Source organism: Leucopleurus acutus, assembly GCF_964270905.1.
Source record: "Leucopleurus acutus genome assembly, chromosome: 3".
Taxonomy (NCBI): domain Eukaryota; kingdom Metazoa; phylum Chordata; class Mammalia; order Artiodactyla; family Delphinidae; genus Leucopleurus; species Leucopleurus acutus.
This window is the reverse complement of record NC_139145.1, coordinates 40,258,850-40,276,477: the sequence shown is the minus strand read 5'-3', so window position 1 is coordinate 40,276,477 and position 17,628 is coordinate 40,258,850. Positions and strand designations below refer to the sequence as shown.

General features: G+C 44.3%; 1 protein-coding gene across 2 annotated transcripts in view; it reads left to right on the top strand.

The window, feature by feature from the left end:
• TTC1 (tetratricopeptide repeat domain 1) overlaps nucleotides 1–14,290 on the top strand; it is an 80,257-nt gene extending 65,967 nt beyond the window's left edge. For both annotated transcript variants that reach the window (XM_082837334.1, XM_082837333.1), the window contains exons 7-9: nucleotides 2,748–2,896; nucleotides 5,113–5,167; nucleotides 13,647–14,290. In XM_082837334.1, the coding sequence (XP_082693460.1) occupies nucleotides 2,748–2,896; nucleotides 5,113–5,167; nucleotides 13,647–13,780 (338 nt within the window). In that variant the 3' untranslated portion in view covers nucleotides 13,781–14,290. The remainder of the gene's footprint in view (nucleotides 1–2,747; nucleotides 2,897–5,112; nucleotides 5,168–13,646) is intronic.
• Nucleotides 14,291–17,628: the final 3,338 nt, after the last annotated feature.

Genomic DNA, 17,628 nt, shown 5'->3' with positions numbered 1-17,628 from the left:
TTTGAGGTTTTTATAAAGTAATCATGGGGAATTCCCTGGCTGTCCAGTGGTTAGGACTCGGTGCTTTCACTGCCGGGGCCGGGGTTCAATCTCTGGTCAAGGAACTGAGATCCTGTAAGCTTTGAGGCGTGGCCAAAAAAAAAAAAAGTAATGGGAAGAATTCTTTTTCTTCAATACATATTTGCATTGTTAGAAGCTATCCACTAGTTGAGAAGGGGGCAGTATCTGAGTTAAAATGTAAATTAGGGGGTTCCGTTTTTTAAAAGATGTAGTAGAAGTCACTGGAGTATTTTTTTTTTCCTGTGAGTATTATGTAGTTGGGAATATTTTAAGAGAATATGATGTGCTGGACTAAGCGGAGATTGATAGCATGTAAAGTTGAAATGTTGAGGTTTGGGTTCTTTCAGAAAACCTTCTCTTTAACCAGTATCCCCCTCCAACCCCTGTCCCATTTCTCTGGTCTGCTTCATTGAAAGATTGTCTATACCTACTGTGTCTCCTTTGTCTTCTCCCATTCTCTCCTCACACATCCATTGGACTTCTGTTTCATTCATGCCCCTTTACAAGACCATCTTGTAAAAGTCACCAACACCCTCCTCTTGTTCAGTAGTTGCTTCTCTATCCTCATCTTACTTGACTTCCCAAAAGCATTTAACACAGTGTGTCATTCCTCATTTTCTTCTGTTTCATTGGCTATTCCTTTTTAGTCTCTTTTGCTGGCTTCTCTGTCAGCCGCATCATTTTGGAAGTCCCTAGTTCTTCATCTATAGGGCCCTCTTTTTTTTTTCCCTCTATATTTTCTCCCTATGTGATCTCATCTAGTTCTGCAACTTTAAATAACCCATCTCTATGCTATAGTTTATATTTTTGGCTCTGCCCTGTAGTCTGGAGCCCTGTATCCCATTGCAAAGTTGACATCTCCTCTGGGATGTCTAGTAGGCATTGCAGATTTAACGTGCCCAGAGCAGACTCTGGTGCCTCCGCAGGGTCCACGTACGCATGCATGCGTGAATACAACTTGAGGTTAGTTTTTTTCATTCTAATGAATGGCATTTTTATCCATTATTTACTTGCTGAAACTAAAACCTTTGGAGTCATCCCTGATTACTCTTTCTTTCATTCCACATGGCTTAAGTAATTAGCAAATCCTTTGGGCTCTGATTCAAAGACATTTCCTTAATCTGGCCTCTCCTTTTCATCTCCACTGTTAGCAGCTTAGTCAGCATCCTCTCTCATCTGGACCATTGCAGTGACATCCCAGCTGTCTCTGCTTCCCCTCATCCCCTCCACACTGTAGCCAAAGTGATCCTTTAAAACTGTAAATCAGATTATGTCTTGATCTGCTTGAAGACATTCCAGTGGCTTCGTATCACACTTAAGAAAAAGTCCAAGCTCCTTTCCCTGGCCAGCAAGGCCTCCATGACCTGCTTGTTGCGTATCTTCAACCTCATCTCTTCCGCAGCCCTTACCTAGTCACCAACAAACACGTCAAAGTTATTCTTGCTTTAGAGCCTTTACTCTTGTTAGTCCTTTTTCCTGTATGCTCTTCCTCAGCTTTTCAAATGGCTGGCCTCCCTCAAATAATCCTTTTTCATATTTGACCACTCTCTAAAGTTACTTATTCCCCTCTTCACCTGAATTTACATCACCTTGTTTTATTTTTCTGTACAGCACAAAACTATCTGAAATTATTTGTATGCCATCTTCTCTTGCCTCCTAGAATAGCTTAAAGCTTCATGAGAATGTGGACGTAGTCTGTTCTGTTTGCCACTGCTATACTCCAGAGATACACTGCACTAGGTGCATATATTAGGTACTAAATAAATAGTTACTGGAAGCATGAGTGAATTTAAAAATGAGTATATCACTTGAAAAGAAAAAAGTTCTAGAGCCATGATATTGCTTTCTAACAGAGAAAGAAACAACTTAAAAAAGAATACAAGAATGTAGTATACTTGAACCAAAACGCAGGCACTGGATTATTGGAAGGGTTGTTGTTGGAAAAAGGAGAGGATATTATGTGCCAGTGATCTAAGGGTGTTAGAGCAGGAGTTTGAAGGAACAGTGAGGATTTAGCTAAAAATGTAACCTCAGGAGTCAAGGCACGACCGCAGTAGCTGAGGCCTAGAGAAGAGAGAATGATAGCAGAGTCTGCCACCAAAGTTCTCCCTCAATTTTTTAATATGTGCCTTCAAATTCCCTCTTACGTTTTCACTGTGCCTTGAGCTCTGTGTTTTGGTCTGTTCTGAAGTGGGTGAAGGACAAGTAGGTGGAAAGCAGGACTTGGGTATGGACCAGGGTTTGGTAAACTACAGTCAACAAGCCAAATCCAGCCTGCATGCCACCTGCTTTTTTACAGCCTACAAGCTAAGAACGGTTTTTACATTAAATGGTTGGAAGTAAAAGAGAAGTAATATTTCAAGACACATAAAAGTTATGTGAACTTCAGACTTCAGTATTCATAAATAAAGGCTTATTGTGATACAGCTAACCTTATTTGCTTATGCATCGTCTATGCTTGCTTTCGTGCTACAATAGCAGAGTTCAGTAGTTGTAACCGACAGTCTATCCCACAAAGTGTAAAATCTTTACTATCTGCCCTTTACAGAAGAAGTTTGCCAACTGTAGGTATGTCCTTTGCCAAAAACTTTTCCTTATGGACGCATGGAGAATAATAAACTTGATATAGCTGAGGATGTATAGGCCCTTTTTCCTCATGGTGACAATTATTTCTTCTCTTTTTATAGCAATTCAATTAAACCCCAGCTATATCAGGGCAATATTGAGGAGAGCGGAGTTGTACGAGAAGACTGACAAGCTGGATGAAGCCCTGGAGGACTATAAATCCATACTAGAAAAAGATCCGTCAGTACATCAAGCAAGAGAAGCTTGTATGGTAAACCTAATTTTTTTACAAAAATATTTTCTGTTCCTTGTGTTGCTACTCGGTGAATGTTAAATGATCCTTAGAGACACAACTATATGCCATTTCTAAGCTTTTGAGAAGCTTATCAGAATATATGGGAGATAGAACTTTGAAGTGGTGGCCACACACCCACTGTACCATGTACTATTTAATCTTCATTCTAAAAGTGTTATCTGTGTAAACCTCTAACCTCTAGGGTTGACAAGAACTTTATTTCATTGTTGGACTGGGAAATCTTGTCTACTTGTAGGTGCCTGGTTTAGTTGAAAGTGAGTCTTAATATTATAGGTAACACATTTCTGGTTTTCTTGTCATCCTTTTCCTTACTCAGTCACCAAGTTTCTATTCATTGTTATATCCAATTGAATATATCCTAAACTAACTTTTTCTCTCTCTTAAAATGACTCTAGTTCTTGTCCTTGGCACTAACAATCCTTTTGCTTCTAAATGACATAATATTTTTTATGTCAGTTGTAAGTTAACTAAATGTTACTGGTTTTCCTCCCTTTAAAAATAACTCCAGATTTGTCGTCTTACCTTTAGCACCACTCTTTGATTATCTCTAACGCACAGAGCAACATACACTCTGAAGGATATACTGCAGTATTGGATGTGTATATCTTATTGCCCCAAAATAATGCGTGTTCAAGTAAGTTCGACAAACACTGGCTTTAACCAAACAGGTTTCTTTGCTGCCAGACTTTTCAGAGGGCCATTAGGATGGAGAGGTCCATTCCGAACCCAGTATGCCACAGAGGTGGCAGGAGCCGGGGAGCTACAGGAGTCTTTTATTTAAGCCAGACTTCTCGGTTTTGTTTTTGGAATTGAGGGCACTTGCCAACATTTACAAATGGAAAGATTTTACTAGATGAAAATCTAAGTCGGGCTTCTCTTGAAATTGGAAGATGCGGACGTGCTGGCTCCTCCTTGAGCTCCCACACGCTGGCGCTCAGCTGGCGCTCTCGATTCCACACTGAGCATGCCCGTACTCTTGCCTTACTTACTACCTTTCCCCTCTGGCCCCTGAGGGCATCTGAGCCCCTGCTATACAGGTTCCTGTCTAGTTCACGGGACTGTTAGTCCACCAAGCGGACCTGAGAAATGTTGACTCCTCTCCCTGCACTAATATTCTAGGTGGTTTGGGTTTTGTTTTGCTTTGTTTTTATACCCACTTGAGGTGAATTCCTTCAGTAACAACAGATCTTTTGAATAATGGGAGAAGGGCTCGTTTGGGTAATTAAAATACATAAGCAATTTGAAAGCAGTTTATCTGACTTTTAACGTATCTCTGAATGGTGTTAGGATTAACTGAAATTTGACATGAGGAAAGGGAATAGAGTTCTTAAAATCTTGGCTAAATTCTTGGTAGCCTTTATCCTTGTCAAATTAGTTTTAAGAGTTCCATGAAAGGGAGCCTTTTTTTAAAGCTAGCTGTTATATGCATAAAGAATTTATTTTATCTTGAATTATTACAACTGAGTTAATACTGGACTCCCAGAGTACTTGGGGGCAATTACAGAGCTAAAAGTGACCATAGAAGACTCTAATCTAGGTCAGCTGGAGGTGATTTGGTTCCAGGGGGCATTTGGCAGTGTGGGGAGGCACTTTGTCATGACTGGGAGGGTACTGTTGGCATCTGGTGGGTGGAGGCCAGGGATGCTCTAAACATTCTACCATGCACAGGACAGCCCTACAGCAGTTACCCAGTCCAAAATATCAGTAGTGCCAAGGTTGAAACGATCTGATGCTTTCTCAACAAATTAGATTATATAAAGAAAGGACTTCAAGTTAAAAAATACAAATGAGCAAAAAAATTAATAATATAAATATCACCTATAATCCCACCACCTAAATATACTCCTGTAAACATCTGGTTTGTATCCTTTCAGACATTTTCTGTGTGTGTGTGCGTGTGCGTGTGTGTGTGTGTGTGTTTTTCACCAAGTTTTTATTGAGGTCCTCCTTGGGCCACTTTGCTAAGAACTGGGAATATAGCATTGAACCAAACCAAACTCCAGTCTCTGTAGCTCCCCCACAGACAGACATTCGTTCTTCTCTATGTTTAATAGGCTCATGTATATGTACTTAACCTGGTCTCACTTTCACATGAGGTTTTTAATGTTTCTCAAATTCAAAATAAAGCCAAAAGATTTTCACAACCCATGTTTTGGTGCTTTTTCCCTCAGAGGTTACCTAAGCAAATTGAGGAACGTAATGAAAGACTAAAGGAAGATATGTTAGGTAAGTCTGCTTCCCGTACCTTCTCTTGACCATAAATAGCTAGGAAGCCGGGGATGGGGCCATCAGTACTTTTATTCATTAGAGGAGAATACAGCAGTTAGAAATAGCTTTGGGGCCCTTTGTTTCTTGTGGGCACCAGTACCGTGGGGCTCGTGAGTTCTTAGCCATTTTTAACTCTAGAAGGAGCAGTGTGGTTTAGAGTGGATAGCAGCTTTTCAAAAACTAAACTTCCATTTTGTGGGGTTGTTTTTTTGTTTTTGGAAAATTTTCCTCCCTTCAAGAATGCAAACATAATTAACTCCCAACCTGGGCTGCCACCAACCTCTATTTCAGATCATGAATTTCTTAAAAACAGTTGAATTTCTTCATTTGAGTAAACAACTTCAGGTTTTTTGGTTTTTGTGTTTTTTATCTATTTATTTATATTTGGCTGCACTGGGTCTTCATTGCTGTGTGTGCGCTTTCCCTAGTTGTGGCGAGCGGGGGCTACTCTTCATTGCGGTGCGTGGGCTTCTCATTGCGGTGGCCTCTCTTGTGGAGCACGGGCTCTAGGCGCCCGGGCTTCAGTAGTTGTGGAGCATGGGCTCAGTAGTTGTGGCGCATGGGCTTAGTTGCTCCGTGGCATGTGGGATCTTCCTGGACCAGGGATAGAACCCATGTCCCCTGCATTGATAGGCGGATTCTTAACCACTGCCCCACCAGGGAAGTCCCAACTTCAGGTTTTACGTTCATTAGGATGCAGTCAGTACAAACCAATACCATGTCAAAACCAAGGGGACTTTTGTTTTGAAAATGGCGTTCAGGGTCCCTTTAGTGTTTGAGAACCCATGCGAGGGAAAGAATTAGTAGTAAATAGGAAGGGGGAAAAGACTGTGGGTTGGGGGGTCGGGGAAATGGTTTCATTTGACCCATGTTTTAGTTACTTCTTGTATTTGCCAAAGCATGTTTATAGTTGGAATTACAGAGTTCCTCTCATGAACAGTCTGCTTGATGTAGGGGAGTAAAGGTTCCTGGACAGAGACCTGCCCAGCATAGTCTGCTTATAACCTGTCTGATAGTTCTCTGTTCAGGATCTCCTATATATTTTTCCTTATGAATATTTTCTAGATCTATATGGTGAATTGCAATCACATGGGACTAAAGGAAAATCATTTAAAATAAATTGAGCCTGGCCATTTATGGCCTTTAGGCATCAGTATCCGGAGAATGAGACAGATTTCCCCAAAGATCACTCTGATAGCAAAGTTGATTGAGAAGAAGCCACTAACCTAGTCGATCCAAAGCCCTCGCCCCTGCTGGATAGACTCAGACCCCAAGGGGAGATGCTTCAGACTTGGGGAGATTTCTGGAGCCTTCCTCAGTTTTTCCAAAATTGGCTCTTTCCCTAATTTACATGTTTAATTAAATTTGACACCATATTTGAGCAGAAAAGTTATTTTGGAGGTACTTTTTCTTCAAAGAAGAGGGAAGAGAGCATTTTCTTACCTATTCACAATGATGCTTTATTTTAGCAAAAAAAAAAAAAAAAGGAAGGAAAGAATTTGCATTTAGCTGAGCTGGATTTCATGCTGAAAGAGATGACTTGGTGAATGAGCATAGTGGTTTTGGAAAAGACACTTAGGCACTGGTCCCTGGGTCCATTTGTTTTGAACCAATATGGAAAAATAAAGGGATAGGTGTAAATTGAATCTTACTGCCATTGTCAGTTCCAGATGGAATCAAAACTTCCATCTGTCCTTGTCACTCTAAATTCTAATGAGCTGATGTTTCCTGTCTTATGGGTTTGGCTTTTACTTATGTTGTTCCCTTCATAAACAACTTAAGTTGCTTGGTAAGTAATATGTCAGTTTGTTGTTACACATCAGTAGTCTGAATGGCTGGACTCTTTTATATTCTTTTTTTCTTTTTTTTATTATTACTTTTGTCTGCATTGAGTCTTCCTTGCTGCACGCAGGTTTTCTCTAGTTGCAGTGAGCAGGGGCTGCTCTTCATTGCAGTGTGTGGGCTTCTCATTGCAGTGGCTTCTCTTGTTGTGGAACATGGGCTCTAGGTGCACGGGCTCCAGTAGTTGTGGCACATGGGCTCAGTAGTTGTGGCACATGGGCTCAGTAGTTGTGGCTCACGGGCTTAGTTGCTCCACGGTATGTGGGATCTTCCTGGACCAGGGCTTGAACCATGTCCCCTGCATTGTCAGGCAGATTCTTAACCGCTGCGCCACCAGGGAAGCCCCTTCCTTTATATTCTTAATGAATATAAGGATCATGAATAAAAATTGGTTCTGGGTGTCACCTCCCGTAGGAGAGCCTTAAAGGGAGAAATCACTCTCAGCCCCACAAGAGCTTTCTGGTGTTCTTCCTTCCTTGTTACAGATGAACCACCTTTGATTCGTGTGCTTTGAGATTTTTGGAGGCTGGTCCCTCTAGAAGCGCAGAGTAACGTCACTTGCTTAGAAGTTCTGAGCAAGCTTTTTGCAGTGGACTGCATGATTTTTAGTGCTAAGTTTCTCTGGGAATGATGGCTTCTGCTGGAAGATTGGCAGTTAAAGATTTTTAAAACTGCTTAACACCATTTGTCACTGGCATTTACTACGTTATGTGATAATTTAACAAAATGAGATTGTCTTTAAGTTTGTTCGATAATCTTGACTTGCTTTTCCTTTTCTCTCTGTAACTTGACTTCCTTTTTGTTAGAAAGAAGAGCTACGTACCCCCCTTCTTGGGGAAAAAAATCCTAATTGGAATTATAAATGGGTAGAACATACTTGCTCCTCTCTTCTTAGTCTGTCATTTATAAATGTCATCCTTAGAGCAGGAGTGGAGACCCAGGGTGGCAGTCACTCATAGTGCCACAGTCCTTGCCAGAGAGCGACAATCATGCTGAGTTTAGATTTGAGGAAAGGGGTCAGTAACTGGAGTGTTTCCTTTTGTCCTTTTCTCTGGGAAGATAGCCTGGTGGCTGTTATGGCCAGGGAATGACTTAAGGGTATAGTCAGTGGTGTGATGAGGCGGGAAAGATGTCCTAGACAGAGCACCCCAAGAGACTCAGAGCATTTAGCTTCTGTTCCAACAATTCTGGGGGATCTGCTCTTCCTTCCTCAGTCGAGAGGCTGTCCTGACCTGGAAAACCTAGAGCTGTGACATGAAACTCTTTGATTCCCCCAAAGGATCAAGAGACGTGGGTGAGGCACTGCCCCAGAAACCCTACCTTCCTTTCACTGGCACACAGCTGCTCGGCACACACAGGGGCCTTGTTCCGCATCCAGCCCAGGTTTTCCACTTGTACCATGCCCTCCTTCCACCTTCTTGGAACTTGTTGCTGGTCTCCTGATTCCTGAAGTTACTCAGGTGTTCACTCCTGGCCATTAGCCTCCTAATGAGTGTGTAGTTGTGAACTGAGTTAAGAATACCACCTTGTATGTTCCATGTTCAAAAGCTAGATTTGGAGCCGGAAGTAACTTGTTCATTGTCATTGTGAGGATGCAACAGGTCTTTTTTGGCTATTCCTGTGCATTGTGTGCCTCTCTGCAAGTGATAGAGGGGCCTAGAATCAGCTCCCTTGCCGAATATCACGAGAGCCTCGAAATTGTTACTGTCCCTTAAAACTGCTGAAGCCATACATGTGGGTATGGAAATCCAGGCTCTTTTTTCACATTTCTCTTCCTGCTGCCCTGCCTGATACTCGTTACAGACTGTACACTTGCCATGCCGTGTGCTCTGGCCACTGGAGACTCTCTCAGCCAGTTCCGTGTTGCTGTCACCCCCTCAGTAGGGAATGTCAGTTTTGGGTTTTCGATGCCCTGCTTTTTGCTTCATTACCTAGTTGCTGCTCCTGTAGCTTCTCCTCTTTGATAGTTCTTGGTAAGGCTTCCTTCCACTTCCACGTTCACCCAAGAGCTGACTAATATATAAGCATTTGAATTGAGTGTGAATTTTATTTTCTCTATTCTGTGCTCTCTTAATTTGCCTTTTGCTCAGAGGAAAGCAAGAGTCACAGCTTCATGGCTTAGTTTTCTGCCTCATAAGAGGAAATGCAGTGTCAGGATTCACTTGGATGCAATTTGGTTCTCCTAATAGGAGAAAGTCCTAAAGGATCTATTCCACTGGTCCCAACCTCAGTGATCTTAAGGAGGTGAAAACAACTGGCCTTCCAGGCTCTCCTGATGCTAAACTGACTACTGCACAGTCAGTATCTCTGAAGAGAAATTATGTGTAATGAGTCAGTTGGGTTTTTATAATACAGTGTTGCTTGGAGACGCAGAAGTTAATATTTATCAGAACTGGATCCAGTGCCAAGCCTTGATCTCTTGTCATAACTGTTCTTGTCTGAGCACAAGCAGTGTTGGACTCTTCTCTTTGCCATGGGATCTCTTATAGATGAGATCCTAACAGTTAGGGACATGTGGGCACATTCAGGCTGAGTCATGGTGTCAGATTGGCTACAAGTGGAAGTAAAGGAACCTAATACTGCCCTGCTCGGGGGGGGGGGCGGGATTTGGCGGCCAGTGGAAAGTGTGGCAGATAGGCTAGTTTGGCAGATGGTCCTGTCTTGGGTTCAGCGAAGCTGCCCTTGTCTCTGAGCGCCCACCCTGACTGTGAACAGCAGCAGGAAGATGGTGAGTGTGTGTGTATAGAGCTAGGAAGGAGCATGACCTCTGCTGAAGGTGCTTCTCTGCCACCATCATCAACAGTAAAAGGTGAATCTTGCAGACACCGAAACTTGTTGGTTGTACCTTAATGTTGTGCTGTTTCCTTATGTTCCCATTGGCCCTACACTAATTTCAGAGCTTTTTCTAATTGAAACGTAGTTGATTTACAACATTGTGTTAGTTTCAGGTGCACAGCATAGCGATTCAGTACTTTTGCAGTTTATACACCATTTGAGGTTATTACACGATAATGGGTATAATTCCTGGTATATCCTTGTTGCTTATCTATTTTATATATATAGTTTGTGTCTGTTATTTCCATACCCCTAATTTCAGAGCTTCTTCACCTGACAGTGTAAACATCAGATGTTTGTTCAGTGAATAAACGGCCTCTTTCCCGTTATGCCTCACCAGCTTTCTGTCAGAACCACCTCCAGGCTCTCCTCTTGTGGTTTATTCTTCACTTTGCCCCGTAGCATTATTAACCCTGAAAGCTGTTCTCAAACCATCAATGGCCTTTGCCGCGCCCTGCCACCTCCCTTTCAGCCCTTTGGGCACACTGCCCACCCTTGCCTGCCTGTCTCCGTACATTTGATCCTACCATTTTTGCCTGCACTGCCCACTCCCTCTATCTCAAATGGTTGCAGTCCTGCCTGTCCTTTGGTGGTGATTGAAATGCAGACTCTCACACACAAAGCTCCTCCCTGCCCAAGCTGGAGGGCATCTTCTTCTTATTGACTCTCATAGCATTTTATATCTCAGCTACATGTGAACTGGCTTCTGTGTGTGTCTTATCTTCTGTCATATCTAAGCTTATTTTGGTGTAAAGACAGTGTCCTGTATCTTTGCTGCGTCCCCGCCACACATATGTACTTAGTACATGTTGGTTGAATTAATTCAAGTCAGGTTAACCTCAGGTCTTCTCTAATGGGGAGACTATTTAATCATGTGTCTTTTTTACGTGTCTGCTACCTTCCAGGGACTTCATGTACGTTGTCTATTTAGCAAGCAGACTTCCCATCTCCTGTTCTACTGTTCTGGCGATAATAGTCAAGCTATTGTGGAATGTTATAAAGGCAGAGATACGAGAATAAAAGGAAAAAAGAATGATGCCATATGTGTTAGGTTGGGTCCTTGGAGAAACAGAAGGCAAGATTTGATTAGAAACACAAGAGAGGACTTCCCTGGTGGCGCAGTGGTTAAGGATCCGCCTACCAGTGCAGGGGACACGGGTTTGAGACCTGCTCCGGGAAGATCCCACATGCCGCAGAGCAGCGAAGCCTGTGCGCCACAACTACCGAGCCTGTGCTCTAGAGCCCGCGAGCCACAACTACTGAGCCCAGTGAGCCACAAGTACTGAAGCCCGTGCAGCTAGACCCCATGCTCCGTAACAGAGACAAGCCACCGCAATGAGAAGCACGTGCACTGCAACAAAGAGTAGCCCCCACTCGCCTCAACTAAAGAAAGCCCACGCGCAGCAACGAAGACCAAGCACAACCAAAAATAAATTAAAAAAAAAAAAAAAAAAAGAAACACAAGAGATTTATTGGAGGAAACACCTGCAAGGGAAAGTGAGGCAGAGGGGCAGGAGCTGGACGTGAGTGGGAGCCGCGTCAGGTCCCTGGGAAGAGGGAGGACTTGGTTCGGAGAAGTCCTGCACTGCAGGGTGGTGCCAGGGACGTTTCAGCAAAGCCACTGGGGAGCCACAGTTACCTGTCACAGGGGCCCCTGCTCTGTCCCTGCCCTGCTCTGCCACTGACTGTGGACAGCCGTGGGACCCTCGACCTCTGCATGGAGGGAACTGTGCTCCCTGCATCTAGAGAAGCACGTGTTCACGGCTGCCACTCCCCAGAATCAGCCAAGCGAAGGTCCAGGGCTCCTTGTGGTGGACAGGTCCTCCAACCAGTTAGGCAAAGTCCGGGCCTGCGCAAAGCCCCCTGCCCCCTCTCCATCTGCAGTTTGAATACTTGTGCCCTTGCTTTGCCGCCGTCTCCAGGTGCAGCGGCCTCCTCACCACCTTCAGTAACTGCTCCCCGTCCTTCAGAGCCTTGTCTCTCCTGAAACGCCTTCCTCACACCCCTGAACGGGCCTGCGAGCTCCTCTGCGCTCACCTCAGTCTTGTGTCTGGGTGCCCACTAGGCTGTGAGCATCTCAGAAGCCAAGAATAACTTGTATTCTTTAGATCCCAGTGCCTCCTATAGTAGATACCAAGTCATATGTACATTTGCCTTCAAATTGTTGTTCTGGCAGTCGAGGTGGACTTGCAGTGATTCCCTCCAGCCCAGGTGGTGGCCCCTGGCTTGGTCGACAGTCCACAGTGGCCCTGGGACAGGCTCTTCCTGGGGACTGTGACGTGAGTGGCCCTTGAGGCTCCTTCTTACTTTTTACTCACTCCGTGTCAGAAGAGTCAAGAATTGTGCCAGCAGTGACATTTTATTGGGCTTCTTTAAATGATTGTTTCCTCGCTGTCCTCTCTCCTCTCTCTTCAGCCCCAAGACAGACAGACTGCCCAAGTTCTGGCTGACTCACGCTCTCCTGGTGGGGGGCCCCTCTGTTTTCTTGGCTTGTTGCGATCCCCTATTCACACATTCATCTACCTGCAGCAGTGCTCTGGGCCTCTCTGTGCTGCCACCTGTGCGCAGGGGCAAGGTCTGTGCCGGTGATTCTCCTTAATCAGCAGCACTGAGCATATGTGTTCCAGGTTTAAGTTTGGGAAGCCTGCCTGGAGAGTGGTCAGTCTGAGTTTTGGGAACTTACTGTGAATATGGTGAGCTGCCAGGGGGCTAAATCTTAGACTGAGTTCAAAAGTTGCCAAGAGTTACTAGAAAAGGTCTTGACACTTAAAGGCCATGCATCTTTAAGTTCTTTACCTGGGGTTTATTTCAAGGTGGGAGACCTCAGAGGGACAAAGCTGCTAACAAGGGCAAGGTGGGAAGGAACCTGTACCTCTGATGATCTGGGGTTTCTTTCCCTTTTACCCTCATCCTCATCTCCATTGGAAGCAGACCTGGAAGAAAAATTAGAACAGTGTAGAAATGGTCGAAATACGTATTCACCCATCCTCACCAAGATTTTCCAAAACACTCCTAGCTTCAGATATTCCATCCTGTTGCCCACATATCCCTGTAAATCTCTCAGATGTCCTGGAAACTCCAACTTCTGTATAAACTCCGTGGCCCTCTTGTATGGAGAATCAGCATAAAAATCCATGGTTATACTGTGTGTCTTCATTTGGTCTTTATGACATGAACTCACTTGGTGATTAACAAGGAAAGCCTGAAACTTGGGGAGGGAGACTGGGCTGTTGAGGTGATGGTGCTGTGCAAGAGAAGAAGATCTCCCGTTTCCTGAGAAATGATGAGTTCGGTGTGGAAGCTAAGACTTGCAAAAGCAGGAGGCTCTTGTGTTTGAACCCAGGTTCAGTAGAAACCCGCAGAGTGGAATTAGATTCAGCAAGTCGCTCTGCTGTTCCATGGAGAACAGACTTGGGGGGGGCTTGGCCCTCCCCGCCAGGCTTGGCCTTCAGGCCCCAGGAAGAGCAGCCCATCGCTCATCCCAGAGCCTGTCCCCTGGGGCGTCTGGACAGGAGGCTTTGCTGTCGCGGCAGGGCTCCCGTGTGCTCCCCTACGCAAGCCATGGCTCAGGGTGGACAGCGCTGAAGTGATTGCTCTGCTGTACATTGGGGGCTGAGGGTTTCATGATTTTAAAAGCAGGAGTTTCTTTTTAACTGCAGAGAATCTCTTTTTATCTTGTAATCAGATAGTGAGGCACTTGGGGTCTTCCTGCTTCTGCTGACTCCCTGTATTTACTGGACTTTTTGCTTTTACATTGCAGGTAAACTAAAAGATCTTGGGAACTTGGTTCTTCGGCCTTTTGGACTCTCCACAGAGAATTTCCAAATCAAACAGGATTCCTCTACTGGCTCCTACTCCATCAATTTTGTTCAAAATCCAGATAATAACAGATAACAAAGATAACAATGGCTTTTAAAGCTGGCTTGGAAATTGTATGCTGCCTGTGTTAGCAAGGGGAAAGGCCCTGCCAGTGTTTAACGTTTAACAGCATCTTATCTCAAAGACAGGCTATCTAGTAGAGGCCAGTGCTCCCTTCTCCCCCTTGTTTTATGATCAGGGTGAAACGCAGTTCCTGATGTAATGAGCCTAATTTGATTTCCATTTTAAGGTGGTGTCTGTGCAGCTGTTGCCTTGGTTCTGGCTGTTCTTTGTTTTGTCCGGGAGAAAGCCTGCTTGTCAAGGCTCACCTCCCCGAGCTCCACAAAAACAAGCCCAGCTGGAGTCTCCTGGGCCGAGCAAACCTGCTGGTCGGAGACTGCCCAACCACGATCGATGGGGTCCCCACCTGCTGTTTCCTCGCCCCGATCACACGCACTGCCCAGGCTGCCCTGCGTGGGCTCCAACATCTCCTAATTTCCTCTGTGGTAATAAACGCTTTCTGTGACAGTCTGAGCTGGGTTGTGAATTTTGTCCCCGTAACAACAGCTAAAGCAGTGTTGGTTTTGAGCAGTGTTACTGGATTCCACAAATCTGCCCAGAGTCTTAGTTGCCACCTTGAAGATGATCTTGAAGAGCTGACCATCCTACCATGTATTAGGATTCAGAAACTCCACCTTACAAGCTGTCCCGGGCCTCTCCAGGTTTGTGCAGATAATTATGAAATCAGTGTTTTTGACCAAGTATCAATCTTAGTAATTTCAACTTAAAATAGCTTCATTCAGGAATGGTGGTATGTGAATCCCAGAACAAAACCATATTCTTTTAGACTCCATGAACCCAGAAGTTTCAAAGGTAGATTTTTTTTTTTTTCCCCTAGTCATCAGTGCTGGTGAAAAGCTTTTAATTGTGATGGTTTGAGTGTCAAGGGCAGTGACGTGCAGGTTTCATCTTAGAAATGAAGTACACGTATAATTCTGTAAGTGACATGCAGTAGGCATGCTCCCAGTGTTAAGAATCGTGCTGTTGTTTTGCTCTGTTCCTCAGAGCCCCTCAGCGTGTGTTGGTAGGCAGTGGAGTCATATGCTGTATCCACACTTTGTGATTTGTGAAGCCTTTATCCCAGATTGAAATGGAATTCCTCATACACTTTATAAGGGGAAAGGGAGAAGGAGAATGTGGTTTTTAATTTTGCTTTGCTATCTTTATGATAAATCCGGCATCTGATTTTTCCCGAAAGGTATGTGTGAGAAATCATACAAGTTGTACAGAAAGCTTAGCTGAAAGCCGTGTGGCCCACCCAGCGGTGATGAGTGCATCCTGGGCAGCCGGTGCTGTGCACTCCTGCTCCAGCAGGAGCAGCCCTTCTCAGACCTCTTGATCTCAGGACCCCTCCACACTCAAAACAATTTAAAGAGCGCTTTGGTTTATGTGGGTTACATCTCTTCATACTTACTGTATTCGAAATTAAAACAGAAATTTCTTAAATATTAATTCCTTTAAAAACAACAAAATACATTTTATGTTAATACAAGTATTTTAGAAAAAATCTAAAAATCACATTTTAGTAAGAAGAGAGACATCGTTTTACATTTTTGCAAATCTCTTTAACGTGTGGCTTGATAGATCTGCTTACGTACTCGTTTTGTCACGATATCACATGTCATGTAGCCTGGAAAATTCTGCATACCTGTGTACTTGTGACAGAATGAGGCAAATAACCTCTTATGAAAGGGTCTCAGGAACCCCTGGGGAGCCTTGGACCACCTTGAAAACCACTTTGTCAGATTATGACTTTTGACCTCAGTTGCTGAGACTAAGCAATGGTCAGGGCTGAGATTCCTGAAGGCTATCTGAGTCTCCAAGGAATAGGAAATAAACCTGTTTGCCTGGAAACAGCCTTTCTTAAGACAATACCATTGCTGCAGGGGGTAGAGGTTTTGCTTCTTAGGCATCCTTCCTCCTCCTCCGCACTTCCTCGCTGAAATCTTAAAGGAGGCCAAACAAGGCGAATATTAAGTGCTTCTAGTGATTGGGCCAAGTAATATACCTGGAAAGGTAAGGAAGGAAACCTAAGTAGGTGTGAGTTTGCTTAAGAACCAAGGGGTTTATGTATCACTGTTACTTTTCTGCTTCCAAAATCTGGAAGAAAAGATAGATTCAAACCTTTTGAAAATGTTCAAACCTACAGAAAAATCCTGAAAGGGTTGAAAAGTAGGAAGAGTGTACATACGAGGGAGGAAGGTGGCCTGTTGCTAAGATGTATGATTTAAAATTCTGTGATGCCTTCCTTCCCTCACACAAAAAAAAAAGGTATACCAGAATTTACTTTTAAGGTAATCACACTGTGACATCGTATATACACTTATGCCAGTGACATTGCAATGGATCAAAATAATTTTGCAATCTCCTTCTAGAATTTCCTTGAAGGCTCAAACACATGTTTAAAAATACTATGATCTATTCCCTATCTGCCTCCATGAATAGACCAAGAGCTTCTGGAAGGTAAGGGCCATATTTATATTCTTAATAGCACCAGCAGCTACTGCTTTACTAGAAATTTAGTAAATTGGTATTAAAGGATGTTCCACGAGAAGTGGTCTCAAAGTGAACAACCATTCTATCCAAACGTCTCTAGATTCTGTGGCCTTTATTTGGTACCTGTTTTTTTGACGCTTAAAAAGACATAGAGTCCCTTTAAGCTGGTCGAGCGCATCTTGTGCAGCCACGTAGAATGTCCTCAGATGGTGATCATTCAACCTGGCCTGTAAACATATGCCTCCTGTTTTCTTGTTTGTTTTTGTTTTTTTGGCTGCGTTGGGTCTTCATTGCTGCACGGGCTTTCTCTAGTTGCGGGGAGCGGGTGCTACTCTTCACTGTGGTGGCTTGTTGTGGAGCACGGGCTCTGGAGCACAGGCTCAGTAGTTGTGGCGCACGGACTTAGTTGTTCCACGGCATGTGGGATCTTCCCGGGCCAGGGCTTGAACCCGTGTCCCCTGCATTGGCAGGCGGCTTCTTAACCACTGTGCCACCAGGGAAGCCCTGCCTCCTGGTTTTTAAATTCTCATTTTTGCATCTTGTATATTTTCAAGGATTTGTGTTGAGACTTTCAGAAATCCCCAACTTTTCCTCTAGTTTCAGGCTCCCCTCCTTCTCCCAGGTCATCTTGTGTTCTCCGTGTATGTTTCCACACCGTCTCCCAGTTCTCACATGAGCAGCTTTTCCGTTCATGGGAGCCTCTGCAGAAGGCTTGCCCAGGAAATGGCACTGTCACTACAACAAATTCACACTTGAATGGTAGTTTTTCTGTGCAGAGTGTACTGTGGATTAGTTCATTTTCCACACATCATGGTTGAATCCTAGTCTTAAAATCCAACCTGTTTTTCTAAGAACTGTGACTTTCCACACGCGTCTTCCTCCCATCACAAGCACTGCAGCTGGTTTCTCGTTCCCCTGCCCTTTAGCTCCTCGTCCCCCCCCCCCGCCCCCACCCACCCAAACGTCTCTTATTGCGTTGTTGTGCTTATAGGCCTAGAGAATGTTAACACCATGCCGAGATGTGGAGGCTGGGAGTGGCCAAGCCTGCTAGCTAATGACCTGAACATTGCAGCCCGGGGCCCGCGTGTGAGCTTCAGTAAACTGACAAGACTTCACACACTGGACCTCCAGAGTTACTCAGGTACAGTCAAAGGTGTGAATGTTTGTTGAGTCCTACAACACTTTGTATAGGTGAAGGTAGGGAACTGCTTTAGGAAATGTTGCTGGGCCTGGTGATTATTTCTGGTGCTCCTCAGGTCTCTGTGGTGGTTTCCAAGCCTATTGCTGTTAACATCTCACACAGCTCTCAAGCTAGAATCCAGACTGCT